Consider the following 21,764-nt stretch of genomic DNA (forward strand, 5'->3'; position numbering starts at 1 on the left):
CGTTCAACCTGCAGCCAATACGCAATTAACATGGTACCCGCCTCATCGCTCAGTGACGGCACGGGAAATATGAAGGGGCAAAAAAACAAACCCAGTACTGCACATGACCGCCTGTGAGCCTCCGCGGTCATGCACTATACAGGTACTTGCAGTAGGCAGGCTCACAGCCAGAATCCGACCCGTCTGTGTGAGCCCGGCCTTGCTGAAGTATTTTTCTGTAGAAATATGGCTTTTGAAATACATAACATAGTGGACTGTGTTATATAGAAGAGGGCGAGCATCATGGGAGGATTTATGAACCTGTGTGTGCACTAGAGATGAGCGAGCGTACTCGGAAAAGCACTACTCGCTCGAGTAAGTTGCTTTATCCGAGTATCGCTGTGCTCGGGTCTAAAGATTCGGGTGCCGGCACGGAGCGGGGAGCTGCGGGGAGGAACGGAGGTAAGATCTTTCTCTCCCTCTCTCCGCCCGCTCTCCCCTGCTCCCCGCTGCGACTCACCTGTCAGCCGCAGCGGCACCCGAATCTTCAGGGACGAGCACAGCGATACTCGGATAAAGCAAATTACTCGAGCGAGTAGTGCTTTTCCAAGTACGCTCGCTCATCTCTAGTGTTCACACGTCGCTGCTTGGCTGCAGATTTTACTATTTCAATTAAAGACGTGAAATCTGCTTAAAGTGACCCTCTGGCCCTGGAGAAACAAAGATGGCCGCACCAGCTTCTCTGACTACCGGATGCATACTGTGTATTGGTAAACCTCATTAATCTAAGACCGGCTTCACACGGGGGTAAGTGTATTTGTGTGATGGGCATTACGGTTTTGCACCTGCCTGTGTTTTACTATATCCTTTGCTCATACGTATTTGCGTGTGCAAAGAAACCCGTAAGCATGCTCCCCCTGCTTTCAATGGGCATTTCAGTTAACTTGGTGTAATATATGCTATGTTTGTGCGCAATAAGCGGGGGGTTTTTTTTGTGCGAACCAGATCCGTAAGCAAAATACACTTGTGTACGAACACATTGCAATCAATGGGCTCTATTCACTGCGTATTGTGTGCGCAAATTTTGATTGCGCAATACGCTGTGCAAATGTGTTGGTGTGAATAAGCCCCAAGACACTACAGCTGCTCTGACTAACGTGCTGAGCGGTCAGAGCAACGTGTAGCATCCAGGGTCCTCGTCCATAAGAGCGGATTACACAGTGAGCAGAATCTATTCATTTCACACAGACTTTTCAAAGCGTACTTCGGTCACGTAAAAAAAAACCAGCGGCATGTCGCATCTTGGTGCTTATTAGGCCCCGATATAGCCCACTGAAATTAATGGTCTTGTGTAAATACACAGGAAGTCAGTGTATTTCGGTCTGTGAATACGCCTCATATTCACGGACCAAAATGTGCCATACACCCTTCAGCTTGGGGACGGTTGGAGTGCAATAAAACTGGGTGCTGTTTGTGGTCGTTTCTAATATAGCTGAGGTTTTTGGGATGGCGAATACAACATAAAGCAAAACGTTGTTCCCCATAGCAACCAATCACAGCTCAGCTTTCATCTATCACCGTGCTCTTACTACATGAAAGCTGCGCTGTGATTGGTTGCTATTGGCAACAGTTTCCATGAACTTCCAACACATCTTTTCCTACCAGCTGCTTCCCTGCGGCGACAAGCGGCTCTTCCGGCGCACGGACGTCATGACGCAGGGGATCACGTGGTACGTTCTCTTCCCTTAACCACCCCGCGGAAGTACTGCTAGGGGTCGCCATGGGGAGTAAGATGGCGGCGGCTAGCAGGGTCGTCCAGGTAAGAGAAGGGTATAGAGATGGGACTTCCCTGGGTCATGTCCTGGGTGACTGGGGCGGCCGAGGCGTCCATGCTGGAGTCAGTTACGGGTCAGGGCGGCCGTGTGCGCTGGTCGTCAGCAGTCATGGAGGCGGGGGTGTGACCCCGCAGAGGAGAAGTCAGGGTGACACTGACCGCAGCGTCCAGCATGTACAGCCTTATGTCAGCGTGGAGGGGGTTAAATCAGCTGGGACTCCGCCTCAAAAACTGCAGCTTTTGGTACATATTTGCACCAGAGTGCAAAGTGCCTGCTGTGCAGCTGCGCCAAAACCTGCAAGGTGTGACCGTGTGTATGCAGCTGTGCCGCAGATGTCACCCGACACCATCCGCAGGGAGGGGTATACTGCGCTCCCCCCAAGGCCTACAAAGTGTGATGCCTCTCGCAGGCGCTGCTTACCGTGATTACCATGGCGATTTGAACGCAACGTTAATTGCGATATAACACTCCCGTTGAAATCAGTGGGGCCTCGCAGACGTGATCCGTCATGGCGCTGCATGATTTTTCGAGCGCTGTCCTAGCTCTGTCCATTTGGCGCCCCCATCACAATGCTGAAACGCGCTGCAAGTGAAATCGCCATGCTTTGCTGCGTTCATGTCTGAGAGCGGCCTAAAGTCATTCTCACCCGGGCGGTTGTTGTTTTTTTTCCTGCGTCTTCAGCCCTAAACCCTGTCAATCCCTACTGTTGATCTCACTGGGGCTTTTCAGACATGCGCTAAAACGCTGTGTTTTCAAGCGCGGTCTGTTCCATTTTCATGTGTTTTTTGCATTTTAAAATGCGATTCTTTGCCCATTGAAATGAATGGGCTGCGGTTTCAGCGCTGCCGAGTTTGGTTACTGCGTTTCTGACTACGTTTTTTTCAGCCCTGGCATCAGCTTGCTTGTCTGCGTTTATAACGGCGCCAAAAAGTTAGTAAAAAACGCATGTCAATCTGCTGCAAACGAATTAAAGGCAGTGTTTTTACCAGCACCAGTGTGAGAGTGGCCTTAGGGCCACATTACTACAATCACTGCATCTGACTATACCCTGCGGGCCTGACAGGTTCCCATTAAGGCCGGATTGACGAGGCAGAGCCCCCATCAGTTCTAGTGATTGGGCCTGTACAGGTAGTACCCCCGGCAGGAGGCTGATCCGTGTAGATCTGCAGCAGCAGTGATATAGCCATGGTTTCCATTGTCTGACGGTGCGGCAGCCTCGCTGGAATCCACAGCAGCGCTGGAAGAAATGCGTAGTTCTTGTTGTGAGAATGCTGTAGATCGCGCCCCTTGGAAAATCAATACTCGCAACTTGCAGCATAAATTGCCACGCTGCAGATCTCCAACCCTCATCGTATCTCGGCTTCACTGCAGACGGAGTGCAGAATCTTCCCACTATGTGTAAGAGAACTGTTAGATGATCGTTGCAGGTCTGAAACCTCAAAAGGCCCAATGTACAGCAGGATCTGTGTTCCACTGCCCCTCTCATGCAGTGCCCGCTGCCCCTCTCATGCACTGCCCGCTGCACTTTACATGTGGTATAGAGTGGCAACCTATGTACATCGCTGCAGGATGTGTAAGCACAGAGCCTCATGAGGCGCAGTGTTGGGGCTTTTACCCACCAGTTTTTTTTTTACGTTGCGATATTGTTGCGTTTTTTTTCAATGGGACTTTCCAATGTTAAAAAATCGCATCGCACAAAAATAGCAAGTTTGTGCTTCTGCCATTTTTGTGCAATGCAATTTTAACATTAGAAAGTCCCATTGAAAAAAACAGTGTTAAAAACCTGCTAGTCGGTAAAAGCCCTTAAGGCAGAAGAAATACAATCCTAACTTCTCGCTCACAACCTGAAGGTTACGGGTTCAATCCCCGCCTGGCTCAGGTAGCCGGCTCAAGGTTGACTCCTTCAATCCTTCCGAGTCGGTATAATGAGTACCCAGCTTGGTGGGGGTAATAAATTACCTGAAAGAGTTGCGCGATAAGTTGTACTATGTCCATCTTCTTTGAGAGAACTCGCCAGACCTTTGCAGGATGAATGCAGGAAAATACCAGGTGAAGTGTATCGGACGTTAGTAGAAAGTATGCCACGGAGAGAATACATGTCATTAAGGCCAAAGGAGCCCCACTAAGTATTACCATATGGAAATAAACACTACTTTTGATTGTTGCTCAGGACGGTAAGATGGTGTATATATAATCGGAGACTTCTGTCTATATTAACCTTGACATGTCTGTATTATGAATCCGTGTCGTTCACCATGGTAATACAGTGCTCATAGCCCGCTGTGAGGGCAGTATTACTGAGCTGTAGGATATGAAGATGTCGGGGTTAATATATTGCCAGAAGCTGTCCGTGTAAGATATTGCTGCACTGATATCATGTCTATCTTCATATCTTACAGGTTGTGAAGCCGCATGTGCCAACCATTAGATTCCCCGATAGAAAGAACAGTCCAAAACCTGACGGTGAGTGTGTGACCGGCGACTTACAGTGATCTGTATGTTCAGCAGCCGTAGAAAATCATGAGATAAAGGGAATCTGTCAGCGTCGTAACGCAGTTTCATAACGTAGTTTACGAGGCTCAAACGGTCATCAATTGTGATGACCGCTTGAGCCTAATACGAGAAACGGGGAGCTGTTTTATACTCGCTCCGTTCCTGCGCAGTTGATGCGCACATAGCGTGACTCTTACCAACTAGAGAGAACCTGGCAATTATACAGGACCACCGCGCAGGAATGCGGCCCCCGGTGAGTATGACACGCGGCACCTGTTTGAGCCCCATGACGTAGCTTATGGGGCTCAAATGTGATGACTGGTTCCTGAATTGACCTACTGTCGTCCCTCCAATCCGCCAGTTCAGGAGTCTGTTTTCAACCATCCATGATGGCCACTATAATTTCCGAGCTCCCCAATACACACTGTGCACTGCTCGCTGATTATGGGAGTAGCATTGCCCAATCATAGAGCAAGTCTAACACCAAATGCGCTGTGGGGATTAGGTAGTCTGAAGAGTGCATTGGGCATATTGGACAGCTGAAAATGGAACCTGGAATGGGCGGACCAGATGGGCATCAGCAAAGACCAACAGCAGGTAATATAACTGCCCCTCCAGTCCTAGGATAAAATACTTTCCTGAAACTGGAGTATGATTTGGGAAATTCGGGACCATGTGATTTAGGCGTGTTCTCTACCCACTGTGGATAACAGAATTGTAAACCACTTGAGTCTCATTGTGAGCAGATAATAATTTTGATATTGCATAGAATTTCTTCTTGGCTCCATAAGACTTGATGACGTTCAGTTGTGTCATTGAGATTTCCCGGATTTGTATGGAGGGGGTCGGGAGCCGATCCCGCTCCATACAATGTGGGTGTTGGCAGTTTCATATAGCTGACCACCTGTGATTGGCGGGGGGGGGGGGGGGGGAGTCTGAGAACAGCAGCAAACATTGATGGGGGGTCAGCAGAGGACTATTCCTGAGGATAAGTATATTGCAAAGGGTGATTATAAATTCCAGGCGGTTTTTCTACAACCCAAATGGCAGACAACGTCCTCCATAGTTGATTACAGCAAGAGATGTCATTGTTTATGGGAGACATGTATCCACTTGTAACATTTAGTCTTTGGTGTTCTTTTCTCTTCAGTACAAGAGGCCTTGAAGTCTATGCTCTACCCATTTACTGCACCTCCAGTAACCGCACATCAGGCCACCAGTGAAAACCCTCCCGGAGTTCACTATCCTGCACACATCCGTAAAGCACATGGCTCTCCAGACACAAATGAACTACTGAGGTCATTTCCTCAGAAATATAGGAGAAAAGCTGTATCCGTTGAAGAGATGGACTTTATACAAGTAAGACCACCACAGTTGGCGTGCTTTACTAACTCTGTACCACTACCGCGGCCAATGGCCCAGCCAAGCTCCATGTCGCGCTGAGACAGCATTGGTGGCGGCTGGTCTCTGAATGGAGAAGGCAGTAGGGTCTGTTGTGCTGTGATCTACCTCGCTAGTACCTTTAAAGTTGAGCTTTACTTTAAAGGGGTTGTCTGGGACTTCTGTAATTGATGATCTATCCTTTGGGTAGCTCATCAATAACTGATTAACAGGGGTCGACCACTTGGGATCGCTGCTGATCAGGTGATTGCTGGTCCTGTTGTCAGTGCAGACAGTACTATTATCATGAGTCTTTAGATATGGACTGCTCAACCAAATCCATGCCAGTATTAAAAATGTATCCTAACCCTTTAATGACTGCCCATACGGCTTTTGACAGAGGCCGTTAAGGGGCTTTATTCGGCAGCGCTGGCGCAGGACTCCCGTGCCAGGTGTTTAACCCTTTACATGTGGCTGTCAGTGTGACCACAGCAGGTAAAAGGCTGACAGGGATGGGCCCCCCTCTCACCCATTGGACCCCTGCAATGTGATCGTGTGGTCCCGATGTGTCAGAGGCTTTAATATAGCTACGGTGGCTCAGCAGAGGCTTTCTAATGCACTACTATACTGAAGTATATTAGTGTATTAGGATGATAAAATATGGTAATATTCCCCTAGTGGGACATATAAATTTTTTTTTTTTTACTACTTTTTATTTAAGATCAAAACCCCACCTTTCCCCTTCGCTATGTAAAAGACAAACCACGCATCGCTGTATATTTGGCCTATTATTTACGAATATGCAGTTTCTCTCCATCAGCTATAGTTTTGGCGCATGGCCAGTCACCTCACATCACCAATCTTATTCGAACATTTAGTTTGTCCCGACCGGTAGTGAGGAACAGTTGTGTACATTTGTTGCCCGAGGTGTTGGGGGGTGTTGTAGCTATACAATCGTTGTGTTCAGGGGTGTACCTAAAGGCTCAGGGGCCAAGGTGTAAAAGTTCAGTTTTGCCCCTCTACTCCCCCCCCCTCCTTCCTAAATCGTGCTGTATACAGCTGCAAAACAAATTTTTATACATGATCTAGTCCCTTGGTGTAATCTTTCCAAATATGACGCATTTCCTGCGTTACATGAAAATTCTCCTCCCACTCTGGTGACATCAGCACAGGTCCTGGAAGCTGCTGTCGGCTCTCAGTGGGGTTCTCTGTGAGACGGCTGTGAGGTGAGTGATAGCAGCGGCTGTCCTCTCCTCTCCAGGACAACGGGTGATCTGCTGGCATCCCTTCCTCCTCTCCCGCAACAGTTACACACTGCTGATGACCGTCCAGCCAAGCACTCAGCGTACAATCTCTATATCGCGGGGGCCGCTGGGCCCCCTGACCACAAGGGCCGGGTAGGAATTGCGACCCCCTGCTCCCCCTAGCGGCACGGCTGTGGTTGTGTTGTTTGAACATTTATACACAGGATGGCCTACTCTAGTCGGAGAAGTTGTTGAAATCGCCCAAATGTATTTTGCTACATCTGTGGAGAATATACCCCACAAGAAAATAAAAAAACCTATATCAGACTTCGTGAAACAGGTCTACCATGCATACTTTGGTGTAAAGCTTGGTGATCAAGACAAAAGTTGGGCTCCACATGTTGTATGCAAACTGTGTGTTGAACACTTAAGACAGTGCAGTAATGGGAAAAGAAGAAGCTTAAATTTCGGTGTGCCGATGGTATGGAGGGAATAAGCAAACCACATTGATGACTGTTATTTTTGTAAAGCGAGTATTACTGGACTGAATCGAAGGAATCGTAGCAAGTGGACACATCCCGATGTACTTGACCGTGGAACAAAAATAACATTCTACCGTACGAGGGAAAAAGATTTGCTACCATTTTTCTGCAAAGCAAACAATCTAGTATTTTGTAAAGATATTCAAAGACTCGTGATAAACATGAGACATCCTCCATATGTTCCTGACGATTGGTGTCTATTTATATAATAATCTTTATTTGTATAGCGCCAACTTATTCCGCAGCACTTAATTATTGACAGTTCAAAGCGCAGTTTGAAATGTGTTCTTTTGAACAATAGAAACCTATATGGGTCAATACTAGAGATGAGCGAGTATACTCGCTAAGGCTAACTACTCGAACGAATAGTGCCTTAGCCGAGTATCCTCCCGCTCGTCTCTAAAGATTCGGGGGGAGGAACGGAGGGGAGATCTCTCTCTCCCCTTCTCCGCTCCCCCCTGCTCACCGCCGCAACTCACCTGTCACCCGCGCCGGCCCCCGAATCTTTAGAGACGAGCGGGCAGATACTCTGCTAAGGCACTACTCGCTCGAGTAGTTAGCCTTAGCGGGTATACTCGCTCATCTCTAGTCAGTACCAATTGCCCACACCACCAAAGTGAAAGAAGAATACAAAACCATAGCTTTGGTCTTGGAGAAGATATACCATCATGAACATCAATGGGATATATGTGTTGCTATAAATATGGTCAATTTCCTATTGGGCCAACAAAGTGGGTCCACCAAATATCCATGTTTTATGTGTCTCTGGGACTCTAGGGCCAAAAAAGACCACTGGGTGAAACGACAGTGGCCTGTGAGGGAGAACATGGTTGTCAGTGAAAAGAATTTGATTCGAGAACCGTTGATTAGAAGAGACAAAGTAATCCTGCCCCCACTTCACATAAAGCTAGCCCTGATGAAGCAGTTTCTGAAGGCTCTTGATGATGATGGATGATGCTTTCAATATATATGTAGGAAAATGCCTGGCCTAAGTACAGAAAAATTAAATTAAAAGCTGACATTTTCGATGTTCCACAAATCAGATAATTTATAAATGATAGTGGCCTCGTCGACTCCATGAGTAATGTTAAGCGCAGTGCATGAATGTCATTCATTCAGGTTGTTGAAAACTTTTTGGGCAACCACAAAGCACCAAATTATGCAGAGCTAGTAACAATATGCTTAATAATTACAGAGATCTTGGATGTAATATGAACATTAAGGTTCACTACTAGAGATGAGCGAACGTGTTCTTCCGAGCTTGATATTCGTGCGAATATTAGGGTGTTCGGGATGTTCGTTATTCGTAACGAACACCATGCGGTGTTCTGGTTACTTTCACTTCCTTCCCTGAGACGTTAGCGCGCTTTTCTGGCCAATTGAAAGACAGGGAAGGCATTACAACTTCCCCCTGTGACGTTCAAGCCCTATACCACCCCCCTGCTGTGAGTGGCTGGGAAGATCAGGTGTCACCCGCTACATAAAAGTCGGCCCCTCCCGCGGTTCGCCTCACATGCCGTGTGAGTTAGATGAGGGACAGTGCTGTTTGTACCGGAGCTGCTGTAGGGAAAGAATTGGTAGTTAGTGTAGGCTTCAAGACCCCCCAAAGGTCCTTATTAGGGCCACTGATAGCTGTGTGTTGGCTGCTGTTAGCAGTGGCAATTTTTTTTTTCTCAAAATCGGCTCTGCAGAGCGTTGCACCTGGCATTAGGGACAGAAGTGCTGCATAGGCAGGGAGAGTGTTAGGAGTGAGTGTAGCCTTCAAGAACCTCAACGGTCCTTTCTAGGGCCATATTTAACCGTGTGCAGTACTGTCCAGGCTGCTGTTAGCTGTGCTGCATTTTTTTTTGCTTCTCAAAATCGCCTCTGCAGAGCATTGCACCCTCCATTGATACTGCAGGGAAAGAATTGTATAGGCAGGGCCACAACACAGTTATTATTCATTGAATATACGCAGTGCTGCCTTTTGCTTGTAAAACAAGTGAAAATAATTCTATTTGTCCGGCCTCTGTCCGTCCTAAGGGCGGTGGACACGTGTGAGCTGCGTGTGCAACCTTTAAAAATCAGACGCACCCAGCTACGTTTTACTCCTGGCTTCGCCATTTGCTTTCCTTAATTGGGAAAAAAAATACCTGCTCTGCCACAGTTAATAACTCTGCTACCCTCACGTTCTGTGACACATTAGCAGGAAAACAGCACAGTTATTAAACTTAGATTATACATTCACTAGAGGCAGTGGGGCCTTTCGTTTTCAAAAAAGGGAAAAAATTATATTTGGCCTGCAGTCTTGCGCCAATTTATTAGCTGCCTGTGAAATCAAATAACTGGTAATACAGCATGCTGAGGGGTAGGGGTAGGCCTAGAGGACGTGGACGCGGCCGAGGACGCGGAGGGCCAAGTCAGGGTGTGGGCACAGGCCGAGCTCCTGATCCAGGTGTGTCGCAGCCGACTGCTGCGCGATTAGGAGAGAGGCACGTTTCTGGTGTCCCCACATTCATCGCCCAATTAATGGGTCCACGCGGGAGACGGTTATTAGAAAATGAGCAGTGTGAGCAGGTCCTGTCCTGGATGGCAGAAAGTGCTTCGAGCAACCTATCGTCTACCCGCAGTTCTGCGCCGTCCACTGCTGCAAATCCGAATCCTCTGTCTGCTGCTCCTCCTTCCTCCCAGCCTCCTCACTCCACTACAATGACACCTGCTCAGGAGCGGGAACACTCCCAGGAACTGTTCTCGGGCCCCTGCTTAGATTGGGCAGCAGCGGTTCCTCTCCCACCAGAGGAGTTTATCGTCACTGATGCCCAACCATTCGAAAGTTCCCGGGGTCCGGGGGAAGAGGCTGGGGACTTCCGGCAACTGTCTCAACAACTTTCTGTGGGTGAGGAGGACGATGACGATCAGACACAGTTGTCTTGCAGTGAGGTAGTAGTAAGGGCAGTAAGTCCAAGGGAGCAGCGCACAGAGGATTCGGAGGAAGAGCAGCAGGACGATGAGGTGACTGACCCCACCTGGTGTGCAACGCTTACTCAGGAGGACAGGTCTTCAGAGGGGGAGTCAAGGGCATCAGCAGGGCAGGTTGCAAGAGGCAGTGCGGTGGCCAGGGGTAGAGGCAGGGCCAGACCGAATAATCCACCAAGTGTTTCCCAAAGCGCCCCCTCGCGCCATGCCACCCTGCAGAGGCCGAGGTGCTCTAAGGTCTGGCAGTTTTTCACAGAGACGCCTGACGACCGACGAACAGTGGTGTGCAACCTTTGTCGCGCAAAGCTCAGCCGGGGAGCCAACACCAACAGCCTCACCACCACCACCATGCGCAGACATATGATGGCCAAGCACCCCGCAAGGTGGGACGAAGGCCGTTCAGCGCCTCCGGTTTGCACCCCTGCCTCTCCCCCTGTGCCCCAACCTGCCACTGAGATGCAACCCCCCCTCTCAGGACACAGGCACTACCGTCTCCTGGCCTGCACCCACACCCTCACCTCCGCTGTCCTCGGGCCCCATCCAGCAGTGTAGTTCAGCGCACCGTCCAGCCGTCGCTTGCGCAACTGTTGGAGCGCAAGCGCAAGTACGCCGCCACGCACCCGCACGCTCAAACGTTAACCGTCCGCATAGCAAAATTCATCAGCCTTGAGATGCTGCCGTATAGGGTTGTGGAAACGGAGTCCTTCAAAAGTATCATGGAGGCGGCGGCCCCGCGCTACTCAGTTCCCAGTCGCCACTACTTTGCCTGATGTGCCGTCCCAGCCCTGCACGACCACGTCTCCCGCAACATTGTACGCGCCCTCACCAACGCGGTTACTGCCACGGTCCACTTAACTACGGACACGTGGACAAGCACAGGCGGGCAGGGCCACTACATCTCCCTGACGGCACATTGGGTGAATTTAGTGGAGGCTGGGACAGAGTCAGAGCCTGGGACCGCTCATGTCCTACTCACCCCCCAGAATTGCGGGCCCCAGCTCGGTGGTGGTATCTGCGGCGGTGTATGCTTCCTCCACTAAAGCACCCTCCTCCTCCTCTGTCTCGCAATCAAGATGTGTTAGCAGCAGCATGTCGCCAGCAGTCGGTGTCGCGCGGTGTGGCAGCACAGCGGTGGGCAAGCGTCAGCAGGCCGTGCTGAAACTACTCAGCTTAGGCGATAAGAGGCCCACGAACTGCTGCAGGGTCTGACAGAGCAGACCGACCGCTGGCTTGCGCCGCTGAGCCTCCAACCGGGCATGGTCGTGTGTGACAACGGCCGTAACCTGGTGGCGGCTCTGCAGCTCGGCAGCCTCACGCACGTGCCATGCCTGGCCCACGTCTTTTTAATTTGGTGGTTCAGCGCTTTCTGAAAAGCTACCCACGCTTGTCAGACCTGCTCGTAAAGGCGCGCCGGCTCTGCGCACATTTCCGCAAGTCCCACACGGACGCTGCCACCCTGCGCACCCTGCAACATCACTTTAAGCTGCCAGTGCACCGACTGCTGTGCGACGTGCCCACACGGTGGAACTCTACGCTCCACATGTTGGCCAGGCTCTATGAACAACGTAGAGCTATAGTCGAATACCAACTCCAACATGGGCGGCGCAGTGGGAGTCAGCCTCCTCAATTCCTTTCAGAAGAGTGGGCCTGGTTGGCAGACATCTTCCATGTCCTTGGTAATTTTGAGGAGTCTACCCAGGTGGTGAGCGGCGATGCTACAATCATTAGCGTCACCATTCCTCTGCTATGCATCTTGAGAAATTCCCTGCAAACCATAAAGGCAGCTGCTTTGCGCTCGGAAACGGGGGCGGGGGAAGACAGTATGCCGCTGGATAGTCAGGGCACCCTCCTGTCTATTTCTCAGCGCGTACAGGAGGAGGAGGAGGAGCATGATGAGGATGAGGAGGAGGGGGAAGAGACAGCTTGGGCCGCTGCTGACGGTACACCGGCTGATTGCCTGTCATCCTTTCAGCGTGTATGGCCTGAGGAGGAGGAGGAGGAGGATCCTGAAAGTGATCTTCCTAGTGAGGACAGCCATGTGTTGCGTACTGGTACCCTGGCACACATGGCTGACTTCATGTTAGGATGCCTTTCTCGTGACCCTCGCGTTGCACGCATTCTGGCCACGACGGATTACTGGGTGTACACACTGCTCGATCCACGGTATAAGGAGAACCTGCCCACTCTGATTCCCGAAGAGGAAAGGGGTTCGAGAGTGTTGCTATACCACAGGACCCTTGCGGACAAGCTGATGGTAAAATTCCCAGCCGACAGCACTAGTGGCAGAAGGCGCAGTACCGAGGGCAAGGTAGCAGGGGATGTGCGTAGATCGAGCAGCATGTACATCCCAGGCAGTGCAACAGTCTTTAAGGGCCTGGCCAGCTTTATGGCTCCCCACCAAGACTGTGTCACCGCTCCCCAGTCACGGCTGAGTCGGCGGGAGCACTGTAAAAGGATGGTGAGGGAGTACGTAGCGGATCGCACGACCATCCTTGGTGACGCCTCTGCCCCCTACAACTACTGGGTGTCGAAGCTGGACATGTGGCCTGAACTAGCGCTGTATGCCCTGGAGGTGCTTGCTTGTCCTGCGGCTAGCGTCTTGTCGGAGAGGGTGTTTAGTGTGGCTGGGGGAATCATCACAGATAAGCGTACCCACCTGTCAACCGACAGTGCCGACAGGCTAACACTCATCAAGATGAACAAAGGCTGGATTTCCCCAGACTTCTGTTCTCCACCAGCGGACAGCAGCTATACGTAAGCAATACGTAGGCTGCACCCGCGGATGGAAGCTACGTTCTCTCTCACCATCCAAAACGGGGACATTTCTGCTTCATCAATCTGTGTCTAATATTCCTCCTCCTCCTCCTCCTGAAACCTCACGTAATCACGCTGAACGGGCAATTTTTCTTAGGGCCACAAGGCTCACTCAAATAATTTTTCAGAACAATTTTTGTAAGTTTCAATGCGCTTAAAAGCATTGGAACTTTAACTTGAACCAATTTTTCGCTACACTGGGCTGCCTCCAGGCCTAGTTACCACTTAAGCCACATTAACCAAAGCGATTAATGGGTTTCACCTGCCCTCTTGGCTGGCCATGGCCAATTTTTGGGATGTACATTAGTACTGTTGATACAGCAATTTTTGTGGGCCCTCGCCTACAGTGTAATCAAATTAAAGGGGTTGTCCCGCGCCGAAACGGGGTTTTGTTTTTTTCAACCCCCCCCCCCCCGTTCGGCGCGAGACAACCCCGATGCAGGGAAGTAAAGAAAGTTTACCGGAGCGCTTACCTTAATCCCCGCGCTCCGGTGACTTCAATACTTACCGCTGAAGATGGCCGCCGGGATCCTCTGTCTTCGTGGACCGCAGCTCTTCTGTGCGGTCCACTGCCGATTCCAGCCTCCTGATTGGCTGGAATCGGCACGTGACGGGGCGGAGCTACACGGAGCCGCTCTCTGGCACGAGCGGCTCCATAGAAGACTGCTGAAGACCCGGACTGCGCAAGCGCGGCTAATTTGGCCATCGGAGGCCAAAAATTAGTCGGCACCATGGAGACGAGGACGCTAGCAACGGAGCAGGTAAGTAAAAAACTTTTTATAACTTCTGTATGGCTCATAATTAATGCACAATGTATATTACAAAGTGCATTATTATGGCCATACAGAAGTGTATAGACCCACTTGCTGCCTCGGGACAACCCCTTTAATTTTTAGCCCACCTGCATTACAGCTGACATTACCTCAGCTGTGTTGGGCAATGCAATGGGATATTTTTGTGTACCGCCGGTGGCTTCCTGGCACCCACCCAGGCAGTGGGTCCACAGGGAGTTTAACCTACATGTGTCCACTTCTAAAGAACCCCAGTCTGACTGGGGCATGCAGTGTGGGCCGAAGCCCACCTGCATTAAGCACGACATTACTACCTCAGCTGTGTTGGGCAATGCAATGGGATATTTTTATGTACCGCCGGTGGGTTCCAGGGAGCCACCCATGCTGTAGGTGCACACGGAGTGTAACCTACATGTGTCCACTTGTAAAGAACCCCGGTCAGACTGGGGCATGCAGTGTGGGCCGAAGCCCACCTGTATTACGCACGACATTACTACCTCAGCTGTGTTGGGCAATGCAATGGGATATTTCTATGTACCGCCGGTGGCTTCCTGGCACCCACCCATGCTGTCGGTCCACAGGGACTTCACAATAGGGAGTTGTACCTGCCTGTGTCTATGAATTAAAAAGCCCGGTCTAACTGGGGCATGCAGACACCTTGACAGAATGAATAGTGTGTGGCACATAGGTTCCCCATTGCTATGCCCACGTGTGCAGCTCCTGATGGCGGTGGCACAGGATTCTATTTCTCATTGCTTCTGTACAGCATTGTGGGCTATCGCCCCGCCCCTTTTAAAGAGGGCCGCTGCCTAGCCGTGCCAACCCTCTGCAGTGTGTGCCTGCGGTTCCTCCTCATGGCAGACGCACTTCTAAATAGACATGAGTGTGGCATGGCATGAGGGCAGCTGAAGGCTGCGCAGGGACACTTTGGTGTGCGCTGTGGGGGGGAGGGGGGGCGGTTGGTCAGCATGTAACCCAGGAGAAGTGGCAGCGGAGTGTCATCCAGGCAGTGATTGTGCTTTGTTGTAGCTAGTGTGGTGCTTAGCAAAGGTATGCCATGCTAATGAGGGCTTTTCAGAAGTAAAAGTTGTTGGGAGGGGGGGGGGGCCCACTCTTGCCGGTATTGTGGCTTAATAGTGGGACCTGGGAACTTGAGATGCAGCCCAACATGTAGCCCCTCGCCTGCCCTATCCGTTTCTGTGTCATTCCCATCACTTTCTTGAATTGCCCAGATTTTCACACATGAAAACCTTAGCGAGCATCGGCGAAATACAAAAATGCTCGAGTCGCCCATTGACTTCAATGGGGTTCGTTGTTCGAAACGAACCCTCGAACATCGCGGGACGTTCGTTCCGAATAACGAACACCCGAACATTTTGGTGTTCGCTCATCTCTATTCACTACCTTCACAGCCACTTGGACCGTTTTCCAGATAATTTGGGTGACTTCAGCGAAAAACAAGGTGAAAGATTTCACCAAGACATTAGGACCATGGAAGATCATTATCAGGGACGATGGGATAAACATATGATGGCCCCCAAAAAAATCTGCAGCGTCCCGATGGTCTCCGGTAGCGCTGCGGCAAACTGCAGAGTCTTCCTCGTCTGCCATCTCAGCTTCTTCTGGTGACAGGGCTTTGAATACCCTGCCTCCAGCAAATCGAGCGCTGTGATTCGCTAATCAAGCGCCAGCAACCAATCACAGCCGACGCTCGATGAGCCAATCACAGCCATTCAGTGATGTCAATTTACACTTTAATTTAGATTTTTATCACCTTACCCTTTGCAATGCATAGAGTGAAATCCATGGCTCAACAAAATGTCCCATGAGGACTTACCTTTTTAAAAAAACAATAGTGTTGCTAATCCCAAAACTGATGCAGTAAGATAAAGGCATCTGCTGCATGAGATCACTCCTGTCAAACCTCTTCTCAACCAACAACTAGCGGACCTTCACCAGTGAGGCCGACCTCAGTTTGCCTCTGCTTTAAATAAGGTCATGTAATGTCAAAAAAGGGTTACAGCAGCAGGTGCCCCCTGTCGCAGTCCACATACCAGCGGCTCCGATTTCTGTGCAACGCTCTTTCAATTCCTTCTGACTGCTGAGAATTCCTCTGTAGCAGAGAATGGCTACAAAGAGGGTCTCGTCCTCCGGAATAGCACAGATCTCAGTGGAAATTGTGTAACCTTAATGTCTTGTACAATTTCCCCCATAACAGCCCTGATCACCAGAGGTCCCAGCAACAGGGTTCCCTTTAATCAACTTGTCTCACAGGGCGCTTGGAATTGAATGCAATTTGTCCCAGAGAGCAACTCTTCTGAAGTGGATTTGTCGTCATAATATGTTACCCTATTTTAGAAGTCTGCTGGGCTATTAATTCAAGCAGCACAAAAAAACTATGCAGTTGGGTTAGTAGCAGTTAATGCTCATAGTTTAAGCTCACACTAGTGTATTAACACTTTCCAATCCACCGTCTGCAGTCTTTCAGACATTCTGATTTGAAGGCTGTACAGCTCCGATGTTGGAAGACGTCCGGCACGGTATTCTTACTGTATTTTACTAGCCACTCTGTTGTTGGGGGGGCTCTCCAGCATGTCCCATACTGCAGTACTGGCTCTAGTCAGCAGATGGTGCCATTGTTTAATGGCAGAAAGAGAGACCCCCCCGCCAGAAAACCCTGAATCCAAAATTGGATTGCAAAGGGTTAATGAGGAAAGGACCGTTCACCCCTGTCGCCACCTGCTCTCCTTCATGTTACGATAACTTCTGTATAATGTGTGTGGCCATCTTAAGAAATAGTTGATGCTTGAACAACTTTTGAACAAACAGTTGTCTGGCAAGCAATCGTTTTGCCAATGCAGCCGTAAACCTTTTAGTTCCTATTGACTGTTATGGATGTTGATGATGGCCCTCATGACTCGGACTATTTCTATGGACTCCAGGAAATGTTCTTTCAAGAAAAGATTGTTCGCGGGCGATAGATCTTTCATCAGACATCAAATATGGCTGTCATCAGTTTGGTAATACAATCATTCATTGTTAAGGTGGAATGTAACCATAGTCTGCCATACACATGAGATAGAAGTAGATTAATGGTGGAACAATCGTTTCACAAATACAGACGTTAGTCCATATTGGCTATCGCAGCCAGTGGTGATGTGTTCAGTAGCACCGGCTGAGGGATGAAGAATCTTTCTTTGGAAGAACGTTCTCAAAAAGATCATTTGTGGACAAAAGATCTTTCATAATAATCGGACAAAAACTTCAAATGTTGCTGAAATCATTGTTCACAGTTGAAGGGGTATTCCGGTCAGTGGAGAAAATTACAATTTTTCCACCATCCACAGGATGGGTGAAAACTGATAGATCTGTGGGGTCTGACTTCTGGGACCACCAGGGACTTGTGTCCTTCCCTATTTTGCACTTTTGTTTCTGGAGTGTAGTGGTGAATGGGCCGCTAGTTGCACATGCGTAGCCGAGCCCATTCATTTTAACAAGGCAGACAGATGGCCGACCCAAGCGCTTGGCTATTTGTTTGTGAAATTAAAACAATGGAGCAGCACCATTCTTTTCAATAGATGATGAAAATAGCCAGAAGCCCATTTGCTACTAAATTACAGGAGGGATCCTGCATTGCAAAATAGGGGAGGACACAAGTCCCCTGTTTTCAGATCAGTGGGGATCCCAGTGGTCAGACCCCCACTGATCTATCCAGCCATCCAGTGGATGCTTAAAAAAATATAATGTCCTCGATTGATTGGAATATCCCCTTTAAATGTCACCAGATGAACAATCGTTTTGTTTGAAATAATCCTTTTAGTCTAATCTATTTTTTTTTTATTTTTTTTTTTATTGAAGGGGGGGGGGGGTGTCGCAGGCTTTCCTTAAAAGGGGATGTCCGCTTACGATTTTTTTTTTTTTTTTTTTTTTTTTACACTGACTGGTGCACAGGGCTTACAATAGTAGTACTTACCCATCCTCTGCTCCTAGATCCTTCTTTTGAAGTGGACACCACTTCAATGCTGCAGCGTCACTGTTCCAAGCATCTGTTATTGTGGCACCCAGGATGTGTGTGCTTATGGAAGGAGAACAGGCACCACTGCAGCCATAATGTGGTATCCACTCCAAAACAGACCAGGCGGACCATGGGGCTGCAGTGCTGGATCAGAGGATGGGTTAGTACTGTTGTTTTAAGCCTTGGTTTAGCACTGTAGCCCCCTCATTCTAACTATCAGCGAGTGTGTCATCAGTGGGATACCACTGATCACTACTTTTCACATGTTTCTATATAAAAGCAAAATATATTATGAAATTAGTGATCGTGTAGTTGGCAGAGTGACCAGCAGAGGGCTCCAAATCAGCCATTCTGCTAACTGATGAGAGCTAACACCTTTGTGGGTGTGGCAGTAAGGGAGTAAAGGCTTCAGTTCCTGCCATACTCAGGAATGTGAGTTCCTTAAAGGGGTTGTCCTGCGGCAGCAATTGGGTCTATACACTTCTGTATGGCCATATTAATGCACTTTGTAATATACATTGTGCATTAATTATGAGCCATACAGAAGTTATAAAAAGTTTTATACTTACCTGCTCCGTTGCTGGCGTCCTCGTCTCCATGGTGCCGACTAATTTTCGCCCTCCGATGGCCAAATTAGCCGCGCTTGCGCAGTCCGGGTCTTCTGCTGTCTTCTATGGAGCCTTTCGTGCAGGATGCCGGCTCCGTGTAGCTCCGCCCCGTCACGTGCCGATTCCAGCCAATCAGGAGGCTGGAATCGGCAATGGACCGCACAGAAGAGCTGCGGTCCACGGAAGAAGAGGATTCCGGCGGCCATCTTCAGCGGTAAGTATAGAAGTCACCGGAGCGCGGGGATTAAGGTAAGCGCTCCGGTAAGCTTTCTGTACGTCCCTGCATCGGGGTTGTCTCGCGCCGAACGGGGGGGGGGGGGGGGGGTTGAAAAAAAAACAAAACCCGTTTCGGCGCGGGACAACCCCTTTAATGCTAGAAGAAACTGCCCTCTCTGGGACTAGGGCCTGTGAGGTCCCAGAGAGGAACATATGTTTGCTGCTCTGAGATGGTTCTGGAGAAAACCCCATGAAGCCTGGTTACCTGTCTTACGTTGAAAATTAAATGTACTTTCCTTACTTATGTATATGAGTTTGTATGTACTTTAGAACGTTTTTGGAGGTGGTTCTAATTCTCCATATCTGTTTTTCTATTAAAAAGTAAAATACTGAAATCTTGTACTTTTCACTCTAGTAGAGATCACTTCTCGGCTGTAGAGATGAGCGAGTACGCTCGGTAAGGTCAGTTACTCATCTCATCTCGAGTAACTGCCTTCTCCTCCAAGCGTCCTTGTGGGGGCGGCGGGGGGGAGAAAGAGAGGAAAAGGGGCAGTTACTCTAGATGAGCGAGGCTCGCTCAAGTAACTGACCTTGCCAAGCGTGCTCGCTCATCTCTACTCGGCTATCCTCTTCTCACAGGCAGGATTCCGATGTTTGAGTGCAAGAACTGTTTCTGCTATTGATTAGGTAACAGGTTTTTCTGTTCTGTATTTCAGCGTGGAGGTCCTGAATGAGACGACAGCAGCTGCCACCACTACCAGTATAAAGCTATTGTTACAGAGCTTACCCGGATCTGTGTAATTCTACATAATTGTAAAATAGTAGATTTAATAAAGGACGGAAAGTCAAACTTTGGAAGCTTTCAACCTCTGTATTCACTTACTATCTACAAGAGCTTCTCTCTACAAGAAGCATCTGTAGAACAGTGTATAAATATTTTTGTATGAATATAAATATGGAATTAAATGAAATTTCTTTTCTAATTTTAGTCCTGCAATTTACTTGTAATTTGTAACAAGGCATTTTGTACATGTAGAATTCTAAGGTTAGGTATTTCCTTTCCCTTTTCTTTGCAATACCAATTCAGGCCACTTCATGGTGTATAGAGCTGTGTTTCTGATGGTGATAATACACTGCATTACAGAAATACTGCAATGTATTTGAGTGATCATAAGATTGCAAGTTCAAGTCCCCTAAAGGGACATAAAGGTGAAGAGAAAATTTATTTTCTTTTTTCACTTTTTCCTGTTTAAAAAAAAAAAACGAAGTAATTTTATTAAAAAGCCATATGTTTGGTAGCACTGCTTCCGTAACTACCTGTATAATAAATTGAAAATGCCTTCTGTCCTACATGGGAAACAATAGTAAGAGACAAAAAAAATAAAGATCCCTTTGCTTGTACATTTCGCCTTCCAAAAAACCCAATAAAAATTATCAAAGTCATATGTACCCCCAAATGGTACCAGTTAAAAAGTACAGTACAAAAAAAACAAGCCGTCAAACTGCTCCGTCCATGGAAAAAAAAACTTATAGCTATTGAATGCAGCAATACAAAAAAAATTATATAAAAATTTCCAAAAAAACGCAAAATATAACAATGGTATTGTCATTGTACTGGCCTGCAGAATTTCAAGTTTATACTGCATAGTGAACACCATCCTAAAACCTAAATACATTTATATGTACTGCAGCATGGTACCAATAAGAACTACAGCTTGCCACGCAACAGACAAGCCCTCATTATGGCTACGTTGATTGAAAAATAAAGTTAAGGCTTTTTAAAAGTTGAGATGAAAATCCAAAAAAATCATTGTGTCCTTAGGTCTAAAATGAGCTCTGTGCTGTTCTTCTGTTATCACTTCTAGAACTGTATAAAGAATTGTGGGTAGGGTTTTAAAAACAGAAAAAAAAGGTTCAGCCTCGGGTCTATAAACCCATCTCTGGTACCAACACGGGAATTTCAAAGCCAAGGAACTCCTTTTAGAAAAAAGAAGATAGAAAGGAGGGGGAACAAGGGAGAGGGAGGGACTTTTGGAAAGACCATGTGTGGGCCCACACACCAATTCGATACAAACAGTTCAGTAATTGGTAAAGGATCCCTCATACATCAGTCATTTTAGAAAACCACGGGGATAAAGTTGGGGGTAAAAGCAAAGGGATACAAGAGTGCTTGGTCATCACCTCTTGTATACTGACAGCAGTCCTGTAATGATGGAGTAACGCCAACTGTAGTTTAATAGAAACTTCAACACATTTTTTTGTAACTTGTTGCACTTTGTCACGGAAAGGAGCTAATGCCTTGCAAGACGAAAACTTAAGGAGAAAAAAAGTCACCGCCTTCACCACATCTCCAACAAAGGGGTGAGCTGAAGCAATGAGCAGGGGTAGGTGAGAGGGAATTTTGTACCATCTTGATAAGACTTTATACTGTTTCCCTGAAAATAAGACCCTGCCGTATATTATTTTTACCCCAAAAGAGGCATAGTGTCTTATTTTGGGGGGGATGCTGTTATTGCAACTATTGGTTCCTCTGCCCTCTAGTTGTTTTTACTTTTATGTGATTGCTGTTATCCATTGGATAGCAGGGATCATTCGACCAGGGACCACATACCGCAGCCCCCAGTGAAATCTCCAGGCTCTTGGCTATGTTTAGTAGCCAGGAGCAGGGAGATTTTAAATTACCTGGGCAATCCACGACTGTTGCACATGCGTCCGCCAGTTTTGCAAGCGGTGCGTGCGGAGAAGCCTGGGTAAAGTCCACAGATAATCCTGGGGTCCTTAGGTACGTAATTTTTACCCATTGGATTTTACACATTGGAGGATCACAAGGAGGCGAAAATCGACCTGATTTTGCCCACTGGAGGAGGACGAGCCACCATGATGCCCATGCTC

General features: G+C 48.4%; 1 protein-coding gene across 1 annotated transcript; it reads left to right on the forward strand.

The window, feature by feature from the left end:
- Positions 1-1,677: 1,677 nt before the first annotated feature.
- KGD4 (alpha-ketoglutarate dehydrogenase subunit 4) lies at positions 1,678-19,855 on the forward strand. The gene is made up of 4 exons (XM_066602828.1): positions 1,678-1,798; positions 4,214-4,277; positions 5,458-5,666; positions 19,589-19,855. The coding sequence occupies exons 1-4, from the start codon at positions 1,760-1,762 to the stop codon at positions 19,604-19,606; spliced, it is 330 nt and encodes a 109-aa protein (XP_066458925.1). The 5' UTR covers positions 1,678-1,759; the 3' UTR covers positions 19,607-19,855.
- Positions 19,856-21,764: the final 1,909 nt, after the last annotated feature.

The sequence above is a fragment of the Eleutherodactylus coqui genome, chromosome 5, assembly GCF_035609145.1.
Source record: "Eleutherodactylus coqui strain aEleCoq1 chromosome 5, aEleCoq1.hap1, whole genome shotgun sequence".
NCBI lineage: Eukaryota > Metazoa > Chordata > Amphibia > Anura > Eleutherodactylidae > Eleutherodactylus > Eleutherodactylus coqui.

What these genes read in the sequence shown, in the direction of transcription:
- KGD4 (XM_066602828.1), top strand. Translation starts at nt 1,760, where the DNA reads ATGGGGAGTAAGATGGCGGCGGCTAGCAGGGTCGTCCAG. An exon ending in CGGCTAGCAGGGTCGTCCAG is followed by an intron (nt 1,799 to 4,213) that starts GTAAGAGAAGGG and finishes CATATCTTACAG; the next exon opens with GTTGTGAAGCCGCATGTGCC. An exon ending in GAACAGTCCAAAACCTGACG is followed by an intron (nt 4,278 to 5,457) that starts GTGAGTGTGTGA and finishes TTTTCTCTTCAG; the next exon opens with TACAAGAGGCCTTGAAGTCT.